This window comes from Anabrus simplex, chromosome 2 (genome assembly GCF_040414725.1).
Source record: "Anabrus simplex isolate iqAnaSimp1 chromosome 2, ASM4041472v1, whole genome shotgun sequence".
Taxonomy (NCBI): domain Eukaryota; kingdom Metazoa; phylum Arthropoda; class Insecta; order Orthoptera; family Tettigoniidae; genus Anabrus; species Anabrus simplex.
Window position 1 is genome coordinate 830,258,858 of NC_090266.1, and position 24,059 is coordinate 830,282,916.

A 24,059-nucleotide genomic window follows, 5' to 3' on the forward strand; every position below is an offset into this window, starting at 1 on the left:
GTGGGTTCGAACCCTGCTATCGGCAGCCCTGAAGATGGTTTTACATTTTCACATGAGGCAAATGCTGAACCTTACTAAGACCACGGCTGCTTCCTTCCCACTTCTAGCCTTTTCCTGTCCTATCATTGTCATAAGACCTATCTGTGTCGGTGCAACATAAATAAAAAACTATGTAAGAATGTAGTATACACCGTTTTGTGAAAATTGAAGGAGCTTATGTAGTTTTCCTGGCTACTTATCTAACATGAATTCCTGTAATGACCAGAAATTGCAGTGTTGAGTGAGTTAGCCTTTCTCAGCATGCGCCTCTAATCGGAACATAATTGCACGTGTGTGGAATTGGAGACTGTGTCTCTTTGTAACAACTGAAAAATGAAAACCTACAACCTGTTTTCCAGTCATTGACTGGGTCAGGGATGTAATGAATGAAGCATATATAGGCTGTTATTACAATGGGGTTGCCACTCCCAAGGTGATTTATTAATGAGTGATAAATGCTATGAAATGATAATGGAGAGTGTTGCTGGAAAGAAAGATGATAGGGAAAACCGGAGTACCCGGAGAAAAACCTGTCCCGCCTCCGCTTTGTCCAGCACAAATCTCACTTGGAGTGACCGGGATTTGAACCACAATATCCAGCGGTGAGAGGCCGACGCGGTGCCGTCTGAGCCATGGAGGCTCTCCTTTGTAAGAACTATGAAGTTATATTTTATTTATTTATTTAATTTTTGTTTTCTATTGTTATTAACAAAGTGTTTGCCTAACAGTTATTCTCAGATAAAACCACCGAGCTCAATAGCTGCAGTCGCTTAAGTGCGGCCAATATCCAGTAATCGGGAGATAGTGGGTTCGAATCCCACTGTCGGCAGCCCTGAAGATGGTTTTCCGTGGTTTCCCATTTTCACACCAGGCAAATGCTGGGGCTGTACCTTAATTAAGGCCATGACCGCTTCCTTCCCATTCCTAGGCCCTTCCTATCCCATCGTCGCCATAGGACATATCTGTCTCGGTGCGATGTAAAGAGAAAAAAACCAAATTATAAAGAAATTAATTGTTTCATTTATACAAATTCAGGAATTCGTGATTTTTGACAGAAATCATGTGGACCATTATTTAAGTTAAACAAATTACACTTAAACTTATTCTGAAGGCTTTAAATGGCTATAAATCTACAACTGTTTGGAGAAGACTCATAATTACTTTCATAAATGTTCTGTAAGGATTATGTAAGCACAAACAATTCTGTAAAAATACAGCATACAGCCCCAGAATTTGCTTGGTGTGAAAATGGGAGACCATGGAAAACCATCTTCAGGACTGCCGACAGTGGGATTTGAACCACTGTCTCCCGAATTCAAGCTCACAGCCACGCGACCCTAACTGCACAATCAATTTATACCAATTTAAAACAAATGTATAATTTTCCAATTTTTACAGGTATGTAAATGTGGAATGTGGGAACACAAATAAAATTCTAGGCTCACATATTCAGTCAGTTGTTTCATGTGTCACACTGACTGACATGCCCCGCTTCCTCTAAGGCAGTCAGGAAGTGTTCTTGATGTGTCAGCATTGTTGTCGAACTTACAAGCCGATAATAGCAGATGCGGACTCACGGACCACACATGTTAATAAAACTTATAAGCTTTTCAGTCTGTCAAAACACAAAATGTAACACTTTGAACACTATAACATACCTGCAAAAAGTGTAAAGTTATACATTTGTTTTAAATTGTTCTAAATTTGTTTGAAGTATATCCTCTTTGAGAGCTTTCTTCCTGAATTCCATTTCTCTCTCAAAAAATTTGAAAAGTAATGGACAGTTTATGGTGATTTGTTTTTTCTTATAGCTTGTTTTATATGCAAGTGAAAAGCAAGATAAAAAAACAAAGGTTTTTATACTTCATACCACCTGTTATTCCTTTTGTCATTCCTAGATACAAAGTACTAGTACTGTCCATTATGCCTACCTTTTGAATTTTAAATATTTTGGTAATAGTTTATCCTTTCGATTTTTGGTTAAGATTATTGGAAAAGCTGAAAATAGTTTGAAGGTGTGCTGATTGTGTTTGGCTGGTGTAATTTTTTTGTGTGCATGTTTGAAAATCCTTGTTAACGTAAATAATTTCTTGTGATTATTTTCTTTCTGGTGTGTCCACTCATGACTATAGCTTGATGTTATGGAACATTAGCTCTAAAATTTGTATTATTTTTTATGTACAGTTATTAAGAGTTTTTCTGAAGCTGTTTTTTCAGCGGTGTCGTTTTTGTTTCTAAAATCCTTTTATTCTTGTATTCAACGAGTGCTGTTTCTCTTATTCGTATCCTGTATTGCTGTTTTCTTATATTGGAAGTTAAATGAATTCTGTGAATAACTTGAATGAAAGTAGCTCAGCATTTCCAACTGTATGCTATTCTTTTCTGTAACAGGCTTGTTTACCATTCCTAAAGAAAGCTGCTGAAATTAATTCTGGAGAATCAATGGGTGTCAAAAGGGCTGCAATTATAAATATGAGTTCTGTTTTGGGTTCTATGGAAAAGAATACTCAAGGAGGCTTTTATCCATATCGTGCCAGCAAGGTAATGTATGTACAAAGCAGTCTTCATTCTAGCAAAGACATGTCAGCCGTTCATTACTGATCGGAGATAATGGAAATCTTGGATCATTAGACGTATTATTGGAACTGATACAGATTTCTTTGGTTGACATGAATATGTTAAAGTATTAAATTTTATTACATGAAGCTATTCTTAAAATATAGAACACTATGAGAGTTATGTAATGAATACACTGATGAACATGAATTAGATACACCTGTCCATTATCATGTAACACCCGCTTTCACCCTGATGACAGTAGCGAAATGGCATGGCATGTCCATTATCATGTAACACCCGCTTTCACCCTGATGACAGTAGCGAAATGGCATGGCATGATCTCTGCAAGGCATCGGAAGCATTGGGAATCCAAATTCATCCATGACCACTGCAAAACTTTGCATAATTTCCTGGTGATATGTCAGAGCAGGGTCTAGGGCGCATACATCCCTCTCGACTGCATCCTGGGTGTGCTTAATAGGATTGAAATTGGTGACCTTCGGGGCCAGACAAAAATTATCATGTCTGTGGGGTGTTTATCGAATCAATTGGCTACAGTTTGGAGGTTATGAGAGTGTTCTTTGTCTTGCTACAGGTATACATCTCTTGCAGGGTTCTGGAGGCAAAAATTTTTTTGGACATGATCTAATAGCAGGTTAATGTATCATTTGACAGTAAGGGATGTTGGCAGATACACTATTCCATCCCATGTGAAGAGTTCCCATACAAGGATACCTCCACCACCAACACCACCACCATCATCAGCAGTGTGAACTGTACTTTGCAACCCTTGTCATTAACACATCATGCACCATGGCAGTTGACTCTGGAGGCAGTTGTTTTGCCACCGAGCTCGATAGCTGCAGTGGCTTGAGTGTGGCCAGTATCCAGTATTTGGGAGATAGTGGGTTTGAACCCTACTGTTAGCAGCCCTGAAGATGGTTTTCTGTGGTTTCCCAATTTCACACCAGGCAAATGCTGGGGCTGTACCTAATTAAGGCCACGGCCACTTTCTTCCCACTCTTAGCCCTTTCCTGTCCCATCGTCGCCATAAGACCTATCTGTGTCGATGCGACGTAAAGCAACTAGCAAAAAAGAGTTGTTTTGCCCAAATCCACATACTGACAGTACACTTCAGACACAGTAGCGTGTGGATAGCCCAGTGTCTACACAGCTTCGGAAATGAAAAGGCCTATACATTGTATGTATATCTACCCCTTAGTCCCATTTCCTGATAAGGGGTCGGGTAAGAATGGCCTATACATTGACAGATTTCGTGTGTTACCTGTTCTGTGCTCATCAGTTACTCACACTGCCAGTATGAGTTCTGGTGATATTGCATTTGTTAAGACATTTGAGTCCTTCACTTAATTATTTTATTTTATCATGTTTAATTTATATTACTTTCATAGAGTTCGATTGTCGAACCTTAGTCTATGTGTACTGTTATTCCGATATTCTCTGCCACCTTGTTTACAATAATAATTATTTGAAAAAACAATGTAATCAGTCTGTATCCTTAATAATATTTGAAACAAAAGGTCTTCTACAAACTTAAATGCAGTTTATTCCACTGTAATGGTAATAGGTTATGGTCCCAGTATCATAGAACTGCTTTTAGTTTTGTTTTAACTTTTGTCTTGTGTCATTAACCTGTACCCTAACTATTTCCAAAAATGGACTCTAAAGTTAATATGATATAGATGTTGATTCCCATAGGGAATCTGAAATATTTGTCCTGAATGAGCAAATTTATAATACCAATATAAATGGTCCGTTATTGGACATTATAAATTTTCCAGCTAGCTCATTCTTGGTTGCCTAGGTGTGCTAGGTACCAACTGATGAGCCCACCCTAGCACACGAGGGCGAAACGCTGGCAACCAAGAATGAGCTAGCTGGAAAATTTATAATGTCCAATAATGGACCATTTATATTGGTATTCTAAAGTTAATATACGAAACCTGGAAGGGAAGACAAGTTGGCTCACCTGGAAATACAAGATCCTAATATTGCTTCGCAATGAACCTGGAGCAGTGGATGTGCTAAAATATACATTGACGAGATCTGACCCACCTGAAAATGAAGCAGGTGTTGTAGTGAATGATTGAGGCTGTCTTTTATGAGTATAGTGAAGATAAATTTCAGTGAAACAAGCTGTAGACATTTATGACGTCATTTTCAAGTTCTGGTAAAATAGTCAAGAGAAAACGTACTAATTTTATCGTTCCATGACTGTTCAGTAGCTGTGTAAAGAAATTATATATTGTACCGGGAAAAAATGTCTGTCTTTGGGGCGCTGACACTAGCTTGAAGAGCATGGACTGTTTCTAAGGGTGTGGAATGAAAACATTAGTGTTGGTACAGAGAGGGGTATTAGTTCATTGAACTTAGATTTTTTTGAGAATCTATTTTATTGTTCATTGAAAACAAATTCATACCACCTTTCATACAAGTTGAGTTGAAGCGTTGTAGTTGGCTGGAATCTCCGGACTCCGGGATGATTGCTGAGCACGGCCTGGACAGGAACCACGCTTGTCCTGGATGTGAAGTTCTCGATGTTCTGGAATATCTCGAAGTTCTCGAGGATCTGAGAGTTCTCAATTCTTTAGGCACACACGTTGCAGGGTTCAATCTCACACGACAATGTTGATGAAAGGTAAGGCGTCATTTACACACAAGTCCCCTGTATGGCATTCAACTTACATGTAGCACTGTTAAATAAACTGACCTTTAAATGATTGCGTTTACTCATTGCAAATGGAATATATCAAATGTTAATAAAATTAACACTAGAATCTTGATTCAAACACCTCGCTGAATCACAAATGTTCATAAATTATCACTTGAAAGTAAGACGATTGAACTAAATATCTGACCATGTGTTAGATGTCAACCGAATTAATATTGGGAAAATAATGTATAATTTATAATGTCAAGTTCATGGCATAAGTTTGCTAACATTGGCATGGCAGACTGGAATGTTCTGTTGGGTCACTAATCATTGTCATCAGTTCCTAACTCACTGATCTCATCAGTTTATGATTAGAACACAATATTAAGCACAAGATGCACAGTTCATGCCAGTTTGGGACACATCAGCATGTTCGTAATAAATTAAGCAAATTAAATGGTACTTGGAAATGCCTTATTCCATCGATAAACAATACTACGTGTACCTGAAGACTGTTAAGCAATGTCATTAAGTGATCATTGAAGTAAAACTGCACTTGGAAAGAGTCTAACACTGTCCATGAAAAATGATTACGAAGTATAAATTATAAATCCAATTATGACACTGAAAAGTTCTGTGTTCCCTCGGAACTTCACGAGAGGAAAACACAAACTCAGATATGGCATGAGTACTCTATGTTTCCACAGTCTGTTACGATGGCACAAGTTTAAACACAAGTCCAGATGCGGCACTCGAAAATTATTCCATGTTCCCGCAATTTGTTATGAAACATAAGTTCGAACGTAATACTCTGAAATACTCAAGTTTCCACAGTTCGTTACAAAACACAAGTTCAATGTGGTACTTGAAAAATGGCAACATTCACAAGAAAACTTTTATGTTTCCACAGCTTGTCGCAAAACATAAGTTCCCAAAGTCTGTTTACGAAGTACAAGTTCAAAATACAAGTTCAAATGTAGCACTTGGAAAAGTTAGGACACTCACGAGATAAATTCTAAGTTCCTGCAGTGAGTCACTGAAACACAAGTCCTAACATGGCACTTGAAGAAAATTAAAGTTCCAACTCCGCTGGAACCAAACACTCGAAATACAAGGACTTGTCTGACCATAGGTTCGGTCCGCACTTGTAGAGCTCCACCCATCACCCGTGTTGCAGAGACGGTGGAGTAACACACACTGAATCTGTAGTCCGGATCGCTCTCCTTTTATACCAGATTGTGACGAAGCATCTAGAACGTGGGTATTATCCACCCCTATAACTCCCAAAGTACACGGTAGATTTTCTCAAGAATTTGACAGGTTGCATCTATTATGATGGCTTCCACATTGGCGATGTCAAAACAACAATATTTTAACGCTAAATAGACTTTTACACATGGGCCGGGACATTACCATATATGGTCATGCTTGGCTGTGTAGAGCTCACTCGAAGCGGCTACGTCACGGCTGAGTATCTCAGCGAGCTCGGCGAGCTGCCTATCTTCCACCTCGTGCGAAGTTCAACACACATACTTCGAACTTCTTTCACGAAGCGGCGTTTCCGGTACAATATATATATATATATATTTACAACTTGCTGAATGATTGTCAAGTTTTTCTGCAACATTGTGATTGTCAGATTTTTCTTCCTGTTTCATTTTTCCTTTGGAATATTTGAACATTCAAATTCTTGATTTTTGTCTGTAAATGAAATTGATTATTTTGGTGTTAATTGTTTTTCATTGAAGATAAATGTGTCTAGATCTTATAATCTGTTAGGTTTTATTCCATGTTCTTTCACCACCAAAGTCATATCTCACTAAAATACCTTTAATGACCTTTTTGTCCAATTTTTATTTCGGCACATGAACGTAGTATTTACTTCCAATTATTTTAAGATACTTAAGACTAGTTTTTTTAATTACCAAGCCATAGCTCAAATGAAATTTTATTTTTAATGGTTGTTGGACCTGTTCTATTTAAAACATAAACAGCTGTATTACAGTGTTCAACTCAGACAAATCGCCATGGGTGTGTAAGATAGACTGAGCTGCCTTTACAACCACTTGGTTGTCTCGTTCAGTATAACCATTTATTTCACTACAATAAGGCATTGTAAAAAGCTGTTTGATACCATTATCATCTAAAATTTTATTCATTTTGGAATTGTCAAACTTGTCACCATTATTGATGAGAAATTACTAGACTTTATGACCAGCACAAACCCATTCTTTTTTTTTTTTTGCTAATTGCTTTACGTCGCACCGACTCGGATAGGTCTTATGGCGACGATGGGACAGGATAGGGCTAGGAGTGGGAAGGAATCGGCCGTGGCCTTAATTAAGGTACAGCCCCAGCATTTGCCTGGTGTGAAAATGGGAAACCACGGAAAACCATTTTCAGGGCTGCCGATAGTGGGGTTCGAACCTACTATCTCCCGAATACTGGATACTGGCCGCAATTAAGCGACTGCAGCTATCGAGCTCGGTCAAACCCATTCTTTTAGCATTAGTAAAAATTTATCATAGACTTCAAATAAAAAATGTAACAAACTCTCGTAAAATCATTTTTGAATAATAGGGGAACATAAGTAATAAGAACTTGATGCTTTGAATGGACCATATACATCAGCATGGATAACTTCAGCAGATGCAGTAGCTCTATCCCTTCTTCCAAACTTAAATCTGTGATGTTTGCCATAGATACAGCCATCACAGATTTCAGAATCTACCTTTACTTTGATTTCTAGTTCTCATTCTGTGACATCTTTGACACGTTTCTTATTACATGTTATAAACTTCATATTTGGTCCGTATTGAAAATGTACATCAATTTAAGATTATTAAAATTTATTAGTCAACCTATTCAATACAAATGAAATTTGCAAAATTAGGACTTACATCCTATTAAACTAAGATTTAAAGAGACATGTTTCGCCCTTTAAAAGGGCATCATCAGCCTTTTTACACTCGTGCTAAAGATAAAAATCAGGATCCTGATTGTCGATATAAGAAAAAAGATATAAAATGAGAATAAAAAATTAGAATGAATATTATACAATATATGCAATCATGAGTTCTTAAATGACAATTGACAATTAAAACATCATTTAAAATGTTTGCGATGAAATGGGAGTTGGTACAATAATTACATCAGCAATCTTAAAATGATCTTATAAAACTGAACAAACTAGGCCTTAACCAAATAAATAATAAGAAAATCTATGGCTAAAGTTGCCGTATCAAAGTTCGTGAAATTCGGCTGGAAGCAACCTGATTTTAAATGTAGAGCAAAAGGTTAATAGAATCCAATAGCCACTCAAGACAACATAAAACCTCTCTTGTTGAAAAGTCGTAATGAGACTGTAGTATGGCACATGTAGATTATAAAGTTATGTCCAATCAATCCATTAGTTTCATATTTTACGAAGCGAGATCGCGGTCTCAGTATTTTTATTGAAGGAGCTATGAGAAGTTCACTAATAAGTGCCGCTGTACAGATTTTGTCAGCTCGTATACCGATGGTTAAATGGGAACATTCTTACGTGTTGGCTGTAGTTTTGAATGTAGATTGACTATTGAAGAAATATAGCGCAGAATCTGTAATGAAAAGGAGAATAAAAAGGTAAGAAGTTTAGAGGAAAAACAGTTAAATTAGGGGAATTAATATAAATTCAGTTACTTACGTTCTCAATTTTTGCGGTATGAACTAGTTGCCTGTATGGTCTCGGAACGAGTGAGGTTTGAATGGCGTGTGTTGTATTTGTGTGGAACTGAGGGAGGGGGGTGTGATGGATGAATGGAAATAGGCGGAGCGTTCAGCTTGCGCGCTATTGGCTGTTGAAGATGTGGAGTTAAGGAAGAGAAGTGTAATGGAGAAGAGGAGGTGGACGGAGGGTTAAACCTATATGCCGTTGGCTGTGGAATATTGACAGGGGCGGGGACAGGGGGAGTTACTTTTAAGGGGAGGTTGGAATCTTTATTGGAAGTTAGTTTAAGGTTTTTAAGGATTTTATTTAAATTTGGATTTAAAGATTGTATTAAACTGGGTAAAGTCTCGTATAGGGGATTTTTTATTTCGACGGGATCATTGAGATTTAGGTCTTTGTTGTAATGTTGATCCAGATATATGTAAATGTTTTCTAATTCGTTCATTAATTTTCCTTTGTCTACTATTTTAATGATTGTTAGGTCCTGTTCGATGGTTGTGAAATGATGACCTGTATCTTTCATATGTGAGCTCATGGCTGAAAATTTGTTATGTCTATTGGCATTATAGTGTTCCTGATATCTAGTAAGGAAGCTCCGGCCTGTTTGCCCAATGTATGATTTTTCACATTGCGTGCATTTGAGCCTCTATATGCCTGAGTTTGAGTAAATACTATTGTTCATGTTGAGTGTATTGTGGTTGAAAAACAGGCTGCGATAGGTGTTTGTCGTTTTAAAGGCAATGTTAATGTTCTGTTTTTTCAGAGGGTTTGTTGCTTGGTACATGCCTGGATTATTGTATGTAAAGGTGGCGAACTTAGATTTTTTAGGTTTTTCAGGGACGAGGTTTGTTGCTAGTTTATATTTGATTTTATTAATTATTCGGTTGATTATTTCAATTATTATTATTTTATTTTTTTTGTTATTTGCTTTACGTCGCACTGACACGGATAGGTCTTATGGCGACGATGAAGCAGGAAGGGGCTAGGAGTGGGAAGGAAGCGGCCGTGGCCTTAATTAAGGTACAGCCCCAGCATTTGCCTGGTGTGAAAATGGGAAACCACGGAAAACCATCTTCAGGGCTGCCGACAGTGGGGTTCGAACCCACGATCTCCCGAATACTGGATACTGGCCGCACTTAAGCGACTGCAGCTATTGAGCTCGGTATATTTCTATTTTAAAGCCATTTGAATTTTGTTAAGCTTTTAATATAATGAATTTCTGTTTTTAGATTCTTAGGTGATAATGGGATTTTTAAAGCTCTGTAAATTAAAGTATAGAAAGTAGCTTGTTTGTGGGAGTTGGGGTGTATAGATGAATTTTTGATTGTTATTGGAGTGTGGGTGGGTTTTCTGTAAATTTGGAAATCAAATGTGTTCTTGTCGCGTGTTATAGTTAAGTCTAAAAAGTTAATGGATCTGTTGATCTCGTCCTCCTTAGTGAACTTGATATTTTGATCAAGGGTGTTTAGAAAATCTAAAATATCGTTGCTATTGTTGAGATTACTGTCAATTATTGCAAATGTGTCGTCAACGTATCTGAGCCACAGGCTGAGTCCTTTTATTTTTGAAGTTATTTTATGGTGTTCTAACGAGTCCATGTATATGTCTGCCAAGATGCCTGATAAGGGATCTCCCATTGCCAGGCCGTCTTTTTGGTAGATTTTGCCATTGAAAGTGAAATAGTTGTTTTTTAGTACGAAGTTTAAAATATTGATGAATTCGTCTATTTCAGGGGTGCTGAGATTGCTGTGTTTGGATAGGTTGTCCTTGATAATGTTTACTGTTTGTTTTGTTGGCACGTTAGAATACATATTCGTGATATCGTAGGAGCACATGACGTGGTTAGGTAGTAAGTTGAATTTCTTTAAAAGATCGCAAAAATCAACCGAGTTCTTTAGAGGGGATTTGTTGTTGAAAGTGTAGTAGTGTCTTTTAAGGAAATGGTGGATGTATTTTGAGGTCTTGTAAGTTGGGCTTTTTCTGCAATTAATTATGGGACGCATGGGTGTATCTTTTTTGTGTAGTTTGGGTAATGCTCTGGCTGTGGGAATATTGGGATTCATGGTGAATAGTTTTTGTTGCTCTTGTTCATTAAGTAAAAAAGTTGAATTCTTTATCAGTGTTTTTAAATTTCGCTGGATTCTGATGGTAGGATCTTTATTAACTATTGAAAAAGTCCCATCTGCAAAAAAGTTTTCTGTTTTTGTAATGTATTCATTCTTATCTAATAATACGGTAGTCCCTCCTTTGTCCGCTTTAGTTACTATGATATTGTTGTCGTTGATCTTCGTTTTTAAACTTTTTATTACGTTTGTATGATTGGAGTCGGAAGTTTTAATTAATTCTTTGGTGACTGTTGGTAGTTTCTTTTTTTTTATTTCGTATCTGGTGTCGTTCTGCAAGTCTGAAGGGAGATTGGTAATGTTAGATTCGATCTCTGCTACAGTGTTGATTATGTCATTTTCTTTTTGTATGCTTGGCCAGTTATGTTTTAGACCTTTGCTTAGTAGGTCGATTTCCTGTTCTGAAAAGTTTGTCTTTGTCGTGTTAACTATGACTGGTGAGTTGTTGAAGAGTGAATTGTTTTTTATTATTTCTACGTTCCTATTGGATGATTTTAATTGAGTCTCCTTTAAGTGTGCAAACTTTGTGTCCAAAGTTTTTTGTTTTCTGCTTAGGATATTGTTTAATTTATAATCTACATGTAGCTGAAATGAGCTCCATTCTATTTTGGATACGTATTGAGATATTGCCAAATGTGTTCTGTATAACTGTAAATTTAAAAGCATTTTCTTTTTGTGGGATGTTTTGATTTCGTGCTTGAGCCAAATTTCATTAGTTCTATTTTGAGTTTTGGTTAAACTGGATGTGGTTACGTCTTTTCTCTGAATACGTCTCAAAAATCTTGGAACCAGCTTTAGTTTTAGACATTCTTTTAAATAAGCCATGTCTTTACGTATTTTACAGATTTTTACCTTTAGGTTGAGGTACTTGTTCAAGTTATAATTAGCCTGGTTGGCTTTAACATTACATGTTATAAACTTCATATTTGGTCCGTATTGAAAATGTACATCAATTTAAGATTATTAAAATTTATTAGTCAACCTATTCAATACAAATGAAATTTGCAAAATTAGGACTTACATCCTATTAAACTAAGATTTAAAGAGACATGTTTCGCCCTTTAAAAGGGCATCATCAGCCTTTTTACACTTGTGCTAAAGATAAAAATCAGGATCCTGATTGTCGATATAAGAAAAAAGATATAAAATGAGAATAAAAAATTAGAGTGAATATTATACAATATATGCAATCATGAGTTCTTAAATGACAATTGACAATTAAAACATCATTTAAAATGTTTGCGATGAAATAGGAGTTGGTACAATAATTACATCAGCAATCTTAAAATGATCTTATAAAACTGAACAAACTAGGCCTTAACCAAATAAATAATAAGAAAGTCTATGGCTAAAGTTGCCGTATCAAAGTTCGTGAAATTCGGCTGGAAACAACCTGATTTTAAATGTAGAGCAAAAGGTTAATAGAATCCAATAGCCACTCAAGACAACATAAAACCTCTCTCGTTGAAAAGTCGTAATGAAACTATAGTATGGCACATGTAGATTACAAAGTTATGTCCAATCAATCCATTAGTTTCATATTTTACGAAGTGAGATCGCGGTCTCAGTATTTTTATTGAAGGAGCTATGAGAAGTTCACTAATAAGTGCCGCTGTACGGAATTAATGAAATTTGGCTCAAGCACGAAATCAAAACATCCCACAAAAATAAAATGCTTTTAAATTTACAGTTATACAGAACACATTTGGCAATATCTCAATACGTATCCAAAATAGAATGGAGCTCATTTCAGCTACATGTAGATTATAAATTAAACAATATCCTAAGCAGAAAACATACTTTGGACAAAAAGCTTGCACACTTAAAGGAGACTCAATTAAAATCATCCAATAGGAACGTAGAAATAATAAAAAACAATTCACTCTTCAACAACTCACCAGTCATAGTTAACACGACAAAGCAAACTTTTCAGAACAGGAAATCGACCTACTAAGCAAAGGTCTAAAACATAATTGGCCAAGCATACAAAAAGAAAATGACATAATCAACACTGTAGCAGAGATCGAATCTAACATTACCAATCTCCCTTCAGACTTGCAGAACGACACCAGATACGAAATAAAAAAGAAACTACCAACAGTCACCAAAGAATTAATTAAAACTTCCGACTCCAATCATACAAACGTAATAAAAAGTTTAAAAACGAAGATCAACGACAACAATATCATAGTAACTAAAGCGGACAAAGGAGGGACTACCGTATTATTAGATAAGAATGAATACATTACAAAAACAGAAAACTTTTTTGCAGATGGGACTTTTTCAATAGTTAATAAAGATCCTACCATCAGAATCCAGCGAAATTTAAAAACACTGATAAAGAATTCAACTTTTTTACTTAATGAACAAGAGCAACAAAAACTATTCACCATGAATCCCAATATTCCCACAGCCAGAGCATTACCCAAACTACACAAAAAAGATACACCCATGCGTCCCATAATTAATTGCAGAAAAAGCCCAACTTACAAGACCTCAAAATACATCCACCATTTCCTTAAAAGACACTACTACACTTTCAACAACAAATCCCCTCTAAAGAACTCGGTTGATTTTTGCGATCTTTTAAAGAAATTCAACTTACTACCTAACCACGTCATGTGCTCCTACGATATCACGAATATGTATTCTAATGTGCCAACAAAACAAACAGTAAACATTATCAAGGACAACCTATCCAAACACAGCAATCTCAGCACCCCCGAAATAGACGAATTCATCAATATTATAAACTTCGTACTAAAAAACAACTATTTCACTTTCAATGGCAAAATCTACCACCAAGACGGCCTGGCAATGGAAGATCCGTTATCAGGCATCTTGGCAGACATATACATGGACTCGTTAGAACACCATAAAATAACTTCAAAAATAAAAGGACTCAGCCTGTGGCTCAGATACGTTGACGACACATTTGCAATAATTGACAGTAATCTCAACAAAAGCAACGATATTTTAGATTTTCTAAACACCCTTGATCAAAATATCAAGTTTACTAAGGAGGACGAGATCAACAGATCCATTAACTTTTTAGACTTAACTATAACACGCGACAAGAACACATTTGATTTCCAAATTTACAGAAAACCCACCCACACTCCAATAACAATCAAAAATTCATCTATACACCCCAACTCCCACAAACAAGTTACTTTCTGTACTTTAATTTACAGAGCTTTAAAAATCCCATTATCACCTAAGAATCTAAAAACAGAAATTCATTATATTAAAAACTTAGCAAAATTCAATGGCTTTAAAATAGAAATAATCAACCGAATAATTAATAAAATCAAATATAAACTAGCAACAAACCTCGTCCCTGAAAAACCTAAAAAATCTAAGTTCGTCACCTTTACACACAATAATCCAGGCATTTACCAAGCAACGACCCTCTGAAAAAACAAAACATTAACATTGCCTTTAAAACGACAAACACCAATCGCAGCCTGTTTTTCAACCACAATACACTCAACATGAACAATAGTATTTACTCAAACTCAGCATATAGAGGCTCAAATGCACGCAATGTGAAAAATCATACATTGGGCAAACAGGCCGGAGCTTCCTTACTAGATATCAGGAACACTATAATGCCAATAGACATAACAAATTTTCAGCCATGAGCTCACATATGAAAGATACAGGTCATCATTTCACAACCATCGAACAGGACCTAACAATCATTAAAATAGTAGACAAAGGAAAATTAATGAACGAATTAGAAAACATTTACATATATCTGGATCAACATTACAACAAAGACCTAAATCTCAATGATCCCGTCGAAATAAAAAATCCCCTATACGAGACTTTACCCAATTTATTACAATATTTTAATCCAAATTTAAATAAAATCCTTAAAAACCTTAAACTAACTTCCAATAAAGATTCCAACCTCCCCTTAAAAGTAACTCCCCCTGTCCCCGCCCCTGCCAATATTCCACAGCCAACGGCATATAGGTTTAACCCTCTGTCCACCTCTTCTTCTCCATTACACTTCTCTTCCTTAACTCCACATCTTCAACAGCCAATAGCGCGCAAGCTCAAAGCTCCGCCTATTTCCGTTCATCTATCACACCCCCCTCCCTCAGTTCCACACAGATACAACACACGGCATTCAAACCTCACTCGTTCCGAGACCATACAGGCAACTAGTTCATACCGCAAAAATCGAGAACGTAAGTAATTGAATTTATATTAATTCCCCTAATTTAACCGTTTTTCATCTAAACTTCTTACCTTTTTATTCTCCTTTTCATTACAGATTCTGCACTATATTTCTTCAATAGTCAGTCTACATTCAAAACTGCAGCCAAGACGTAAGAATATTCCCATTTAACCATCGGTATACGAGCTGACGAAATCTGTACAGTGGCACTTATTAGTGAACTTCTCATAGCTCCTTCAATAAAAATACTAAGACCGCGATCTCACTTAGTAAAATATGAAACTAATGGATTGATTGGACATAACTTTATAATCTACATGTGCCATACTACAGTTTCATTACGACTTTTCAACGAGAGAGGTTTTATGTTGTCTTGAGTGGCTATTGGATTCTATTAACCTTTTGCTCTACATTTAAAATCAGGTTGCTTCCAGCCGAATTTCACGAACTTTGATACGGCAACTTTAGCCATAGATTTTCTTATTATTTATTTGGTTAAGGCCTAGTTTGTTCAGTTTTATAAGATCATTTTAAGATTGCTGATGTAATTATTGTACCAACTCCCATTTCATCGCAAACATTTTAAATGATGTTTTAATTGTCAATTGTCATTTAAGAACTCATGATTGCATATATTGTATCATATTCATTCTAATTTTTTATTCTCATTTTATATCTTTTTTCTTATATCAACAATCAGGATCCTGATTTTTATCTTTAGCACGAGTGTAAAAAGGCTGATGATGCCCTTTTAAAGGGCGAAACATGTCCCTTTAAATCTTAGTTTAATAGGATGTAAGTCCTAATTTTGCAAATTTCAGTTGTATTGAATAGGTTGACTAATAAATTTTAATAACCTTAAATTGACGTTTCTTATTCTCGTGTGCAAAGCATCTTTATTCTTACTTTAATATTAGTTTTCTGAATATACATGTGCAGCAATTATTCACAGTCTATTATCCTTGATTCACTTATCAAACTTTTGTGAATACATATCTATAGAATACTAAATTCGCTAAGATTATCAGATCACACAACATTTTAAAAGTCAAAACATGTTTGCACCCTGCATTGGTGGTTTGAAATATGAGAAATCACACAACATTTTAAAAGTCAAAACATGTTTGCACCCTGCTTTGGTGGTTTGAAATGCAAGAAAAGTAGAAATAAATCTATTTAAAAAATATATTTTGGACCGTTTAAAGCCAAGATTTCATTAACATTATTCAGATGCGTTAAAGTTTAAATTGAGCACCAAGAAATGAATTAACACTTTCCCATGGACTATCTTTGACTCACTGTCTGGTCAAACCTAGAGTAATAATTTTCTTGTATGGTATAGTTGTGGAGTACCTTCACTAAATAATGTATTCTGTAAAAACCACTTAAGATATCACTTTCAAATTTTGTAACAATGAAAAATACACTATAGTTATTCTAAAACGATACAATGATATCACCTAATTACAAGCAGAACGCCCCCCGCCCTGTTCGGAATGATACATCAGGAAGCATCCAATATGGTGCATAATGTTAAATTGCTCGTTCTTATAGTCTGAATTGCTCGACCTGGTGGGGCTCTTGTTTTCTTGGTAATGCAGTGAACATAGGAATTCACCCTGAATCCCCCAATTTATTTCATTTTTGGGATCCGTTGGATGAGGATATTTAGATAGCAAACCATACCTCCCCTCTGACATACAAATTATAAACTATTTTTCACTGAATGGGATTGGAAGATAAATTGACATTAGTTGGAATATTATGTAACTATGCAGAGGCCCTTAGTTTGAAACAGAATTAACTGGAGGATTAAAACTGATAATTAGTTTTTGTCAAAGTAGGCCTAATATTTTAGGAGGAGACGGTACCTGAATGAACATTTCCTGTCCTGTGTCGTATTTTGATTTCCCTCAGATTCATCTTCTGTCCCATCTGCTTCCCACACCATTTTAATTATCATACCTACAACCTCAAATTCATCCATTGCATTCGTCAACATATTAATCTAATTTGTAACAAATATCCTCTGCACTCAACTGGTTATGTGCAGCCATGCTGCTGCAATGTGTTTACATTCAGTCAGCTGTCAGTTCTATCTAAGGAAAATTATAAAAGAACACTTTATTTTAGGATTCCATGCATGCCAATTGTATCTAGGAAGCATAGGAAATGCACTGGTTCCAAGAAATTTTATGTTTAGCAGACAGATGGCAGAGGAAGTCAGTTTGAAAGTCTAGTATGCTTTATTATGCAACCCGCGGGAGACAGTGTGCGACTCCAGTACGCTTTACTATGCAACCCACAGGAAAGAGTTAAGTAGATGTCTTTCAGTACATTATGGTAGGGCGTCAGAGCCTATAGTGCAAACTCGCATACCTCTTTCATTCTTCTCCGCGGGTGAAATTGAAGTGTATGACAATATTCATCTTCAAAGCATCAGGCGCGAAAGACCTCCGATTATCACTTAACACATTCTTGTAAGAATAAGAAGAGAAGCTCCTTTCTACGTCACAAGACTTTATTGGTACATATTTAAATAATGTTAAATCACTGCTGTCGAGTATTATGCACTCATCTTGAAGTGTACTGGTACCTTCTCCTCTAAGAACATCATTTATCTTGCACACATGGTGAAAATCATCATTTCGATTAAGCACATTTTGAAGTTTTTGTTTTACCCTGTACTAAACCGTCTCTACAGAAATATTCTTCTCCAAATTCCTTAAAGTTTCGTAACTTAACACTAGTAGAAGACTTTTCCTTAGGCATACTGGAATGTGTGTTGGGATACGATTGACTGTAAACTGACGCTTGTGTAAGTGAAAGGAGGTTGAGGTTCTAATATCTGAACGAAGACAAGTGAGCGGTTACAAGAAGTAATTAGCTTACTGCTGGGACGGGATTTTCCGGATTATTTCTGTCTCTTCCTGGGAGACTGGGTTGCCGAGAACAGTGGGTTGGCTAGGGTGAGGTCTATGACCTTCATTGTATACAAAGGGTATTCCACTTGTATCAACAGCATGATACTGAGAAGCAGTTTTGTGAACACTAGTTCGCATTCGGTAAGTTGAAGATGATTTTGCACACCTACAGCTGTCATCACACCACCAAAATATGACGTTTCTACTAAAATAGCTCAAAATATGACCTTATGGCAAAAAATGCCCAAAATATGCATTTATACATAGGTCGAGTCATAAGTCATTGCAACTATTTTTTTTCTCGCGAACAGGAGACAACACAAAAAATCTAAGATATGCATTTGGAAACGTACGGTATGTACTTATGGTGTATGTAAACAACAGTGTGGGTCTAAGCATGCCCCCAAGTTCAGTGTGTAAGTGAGAGCGTCACAATTTTTTTTTTTTTTTTTTTGCTAGGGGCTTTACGTCGCACCGACACAGATAGGTCTTATGGCGACGATGGGAGAGGAAAGGCCTAGGAGTTGGAAGGAAGCGGCCGTGGCCTTAATTAAGGTACAGCCCCAGCATTTGCCTGGTGTGAAAATGGGAAACCACGGAAAACCATTTTCAGGGCTGCCGATAGTGGGATTCGAACCTACTATCTCCCGGATGCAAGCTCACAGCCGCGCGCCTCTACGCGCACGGCCAACTCGCCCGGTCGTCACAAAATGAAAGTCAACAACCAGGAGCAACGATCATATATTACAATAGCAGTTCTCCATGGCAGAAATGCATGCCATTGCCATGCAGAGCTGCGGGAAGCATTAGGTGTGCATGCCATGCCCTATAGAACAGTGGCAAGGTGGGTGGAGACATTCAAACGGGGTAGAGTATCAACTGCCGATTTGCCTCGCTCAGGCCGTTGAGTGTCCATGGACAAAGATGTACGGATAATGGTGATCGATCAGTGTTTACCAGTGGAGACCTGTCCTTTGTACGTAGTCTTGTGTATTTGTATTTGTATTTGCTGAAATAAGCAAGGTAGGCTTTTTTCACGAATGAGGTTATGTTCTCCCTTCTTGATTTCAGAGTCAGTGAGCTGCAAATAAACAAAAGATTTGAGATTGTTTATACACTGTCATCTTGAGAAACTTGCCATTTATAGACTGACTTAACGAATGAACTTGTAAATATATGCACGTATTAAATATCTAAAGCACATTTCATAATGAAACTAAAACATTGCAGTGTTTCTGTATGAACATACACATCAGAAAATATTAATTTTACCACAACTGACTATTTTCAATTATTTTAATATACATACAAGTACATATTGGATAGATCCTTTTACATATAATTTATTCTTATAAAAAAATTTTCACCTATTCAATACATTAAGTCGCTTGGAACTAGTTTTGACCCTACTTGGGGTATTCATCAGCCATAATCAAATAAATATACATTTTAGTCACAATATCCTAAAACAGTACATATTCAGTTAATGAATAGAATAAAACTAATGATAAAAATTGTATGAACAATAATAATATGTGCCGTGATGAGTAGTTGAATTGGACCAACCGCTATGTTTCTGGGTATGTTACAGATGTTGAAATGTTGTTCTGTACAATAAATGGACACATTAGGATGAAAGTACCTAAAGTAATTACAATAAATTATGCTAAAATGTTGAAGTGCAAATAGTATACAAATAGTATATTATTAGCAGTGATACGTGCGACAACCCGCCATCGCATTGAATTCCGCATGCCCTGATGTATTTATCTTAGTTTCATGAACCTCTAATTAATCAATTTAATTTTCCTTAGTATGTAATATTCCTCATGGTACTTTAGTTATTTATATTTTCCCTGTTTGCTGTTCATTATTTATTATATTTTCAGTTTTTTTTTGTTTTACGTCACACCGACACAGATAGGTCTTATGGCGACGATGGGACAGGGAAGGGCTAGGAGTGGGAAGGAAGCGGCCGTGGCCTTAATTAAGGTACAGCCCCAGAATTTGCCTGGTGTGAAAATGGGAAACCATGGAAAACCATTTTCAGGGCTGTCGACAGTGGGGCTTTTTCAGTTTAACCAACAATAATTTGGTACATGAGAGCTAGAATAACTTAAGCCAATTTTTTGCTGAAAACTGAGAAAATACTGAAAACAGGGTCGCTATCACTTCTTGCATTGGAGGCACAGGATGTAGGTAATGATAAAGCTGGCGAACAGCTCTCCCGTTACCCTGAGCTTCGCCGTACACTAACATTGTGTCAGTGTATTCTGCAAATGTGTGGGCAAACCATGTTTATTGGAGATACAATAGCAAGTGATTGAGGCATACGGTTCGAAGTAGTATTATGAAAGGCAGGGTAAACATCATGACGTCAAGTGATCATCGTATTGTAATGACATAACCGGCTGCATACCGTTGCAGGTAAACTTGATACATATATGTAATCATTACTTTACCCAGCAGAACTGGGACATTTATACACTTGATTTGAACTTGTTGCACATGGAGCACAGAAACCGCGCATTTCTGGACATCGGTGCCTGTTCATAATATTATCTACTCGGTCACCTCTACAGGTCCTAGGAGTATGTAATGGGAATTTCCAAACACCATATAGATCAACCACTGAATGGTGGTGATAAGGAGGAAGAGGATCATATTGGAACTTCAGATTTTTTGAGAGACTTTGGAGGTTAGCTGGGAGGAAATTAAACTTTATTCTCTTTCTTTGATGTGTACTTCTGTAATTTAAACATTACGTTCTTATAAGAAAAACAAACCTCAGATAAACTATATCCTCTTGCAGGCTTGATTTTAGTTCATTGATTCAATTAAACTGTTACCCAGTACATGTTGAATATACTTAACACAGTTATGAAAATTATGTGAAATATATGTTATTTAATTTTTAATTTCCACATATTGATTTTAATTATTTATCATTATTTTCAGGCTGCAATAAATGCAATCTCACGCTCACTAAGTGTTGACTTGAAGAAGGATGGGATTCTTGCCATTAGTTTACACCCAGGATGGGTTAAAACGGACATGGGTGGACCTAATGCTCCGCTTACTGTTGAACAAAGTGTTAGTTCTATAATTAACACTTTATTAAGTCTGAGTGAGAGTGATAATGGGTGTTTTCTTCAATATGATGGAGAGAAACTTCCTTGGTGAAGCATAAATTTAACACAATATTTGTACATTTCTCACTGATTAATACAATTTATACCATATTTGCATTTGTGCTAAAATTGTCTATAAACCTGAAGTAAAATTGGAGAAAGATCCATTAAAACCTTCATAACATCCAGTATCCTCAGCCTTTCCTTCTGTACTTTCATTTTTAACATTGCCTTCAGCAGGATAGTCGAAGAGACTATTATCAAAGAAGACTGGTAAGTTTGGACTTTTGGACATAAATTTTGATTCTGATTTTTGAGAAAATGTATGGCTTTACATTTTTAATGTTTTCTAGCTTTATTTATCAATATTTAATTTCTGTATTACTTATCAGTTTTGTTATATTTTTAGTTTTACATCACAGTAACTCTACATCCTGTGTAACATCCAAAAATGAGCTTAGGTTGTAAGCAAGGAAAGATTATGGAAAGAAATGTTCAACACTTCCTACTGTTGGATTTTGAGGATTACTATGCACAATAGTTGTTGATAATATAATAAACCTCTGTATTACTTCGTGTTGACTCTGTGCACTACGTACTGTATATGTGTCATTGTTGACCAATGTTTTCTCTTTCCTTATTGGTGGATTTGATTTGTGTCATTAGTATGCAGAACAGTCAGTATGAGGTTACTGTGTAGATGTTTCTCTACTTCAAGAAAGCAGAATGATGTGACGTGTGTCCATTGTCCTCAGTTGGTGTCAGTCCATCATCTGCAGGCTCTGACATAATTACTGTGGCAAAAAGAAATAGTATGTGGTATCAATAAATGATATATTCATAGGAATGATGAAAACGATGTAAATCACAGCACAGGTAATGAAAAATGATCGACCCACGACACAAAGGATCATCAAACAGTATACATTTTGAGCTGCTCAGCGCCTAAGGCAGGCAGCTACCATTTCACTGGTGGGAACTTGTCAGACCACGGAAGGGCATATGTTTGATACCCCAAACCATAAATCTTGTTAGGTTACGGCCACACAAAAACTGGTGTGTTAAACATGACATTTATCAATCAGCAGAGTCAGTGGAACTTTCGGCGGGCCGACCAAGAGGGCTGTCCGTGGTAAGTGCAGAGTCAAAAAAAAAAAAAAAAAAAGAAGAGAACAAAGGGGAGGGAGCATACAACAAACAATATTAAAGAAAAGGGAATCAATTTAAACAAGTTATATTTCAACCATAAATAACTAGAACAGGCAAAGTGCAACAATCCAAGAATAGGAATCACAAAGATTTTAATAAGGGCTCGGCCCTTTTAACAACAAAATGCAATCGAGACAGATCTTGATTTAAAAAAATTCTTGCAAATAACACCAGTAAGTTTCTGCAAAAGCCCAAGCCCCGTACTTGGCAGAAAACCACAATTAGTATATATTTTATTTAAATATAAAAAAAAAAAGACACTGATTAAGAAAGAAGGGGGAGGTATTAATACAATTTGACAATAGTGATGAAAGGCCACACTTACAATCAAATATCAAACCCAAAAGGGGGTAAGAGAGTTAGAGCACGTTACAAGACAGAAATATACGACTAAATACTGTGGGGAAAAAAAAAAAAAAAAAAGGAGACACACTGAGAAGGGAAGGAAAGGGAGGGGGATTTTTCCAGGCTGCTTAAACTTTATAAGTTGGCAGTGTGAGCGAGCGCTCCGGTCTCAAGAAAAGTTCAGGAAGTGGCAACACTTCTAACATTTGTCCAGATGCAGTTTATCATGTAAAGTAGAAGATTAATTAAGATATCAGTCTGAAGGACTCTGTTAGAATGAAAGCCATAAAGGCACAGAATAATCAATCGTTCATTGTTCAAGTCTTGATGGAAAACACGAAGGATGAAAAAGTTATAACATTTGCTCACCCAGTCTGAAGACTTTCAATGCAGCTTTTCACAGAATAAAAATGTAAAACATCGCAATGGGCCAGCCGCCTGCGAAATATTCTGCTCTCTCCACTCAGGGATGTTTTCACTCGATGTCTGACCGGAGAAACAAAGTAATAGCACGCTTATATATATTACTCGAAGAAAAATACGTAGCGTGATGTCACAGCGGAGCAGTAGCGGTGGAGTGGAACAGGCCAGTTTGTGAACAGCTGGGTGAGCAAGCAGATGGAGAGAATATGGCAGCAGTAGAATGCGACGGATGGCAGACGGTAAGAAGAAAAAATCTTGATGAAATAGAGAGGCCGTAACATTACTGAGGACACGACCTTATATCAGACAATGTGGACAATGTTGCAAATGAAAAACTACTGCATGATAGGTCAGATTTTATTGTGAAGTAAGCACTATATCAGACCGTTAGTGCTACAAGAAGTAAAAGACTTGACCTTAGGACAGTCTCTGATGTATATTATGTACAATTAAGTAAGTAAATTTTTGCTCATGCATTCCCCAAGATGGTGTAGCTTTTTTTCAGGTACACTTCCATAGGAGATGAGCTGCATGTACCTTTTGAACCACATATCAGCCGCCCAGCCTATCTTAAAATCTCTCGCAGAGTTGGGAATTTAACTCAAGCCTCTGAGGATGTCAGCAAGGGGGAATCTGCCACCTGGGTGACAGTCCTAAATACAGATGATTGATTGATTGATTGATTGATTGATTGATTGATTGATTGATTCTACTGACCACGCTACAGAGGTGAA

General features: G+C 36.6%; 1 protein-coding gene across 1 annotated transcript in view; it reads left to right on the forward strand.

The window, feature by feature from the left end:
- The window catches only part of sni (SDR family oxidoreductase sniffer), a 133,755-nt gene extending 112,260 nt beyond the window's left edge, over positions 1-21,495 (forward strand). The window contains exons 4-5 of the mRNA XM_067141531.2: positions 2,431-2,580; positions 21,176-21,495. Of these exons, the coding sequence (XP_066997632.2) occupies positions 2,431-2,580; positions 21,176-21,400 (375 nt within the window). The 3' untranslated portion in view covers positions 21,401-21,495. The remainder of the gene's footprint in view (positions 1-2,430; positions 2,581-21,175) is intronic.
- The last annotated feature ends 2,564 nt before the right edge of the window (positions 21,496-24,059 follow it).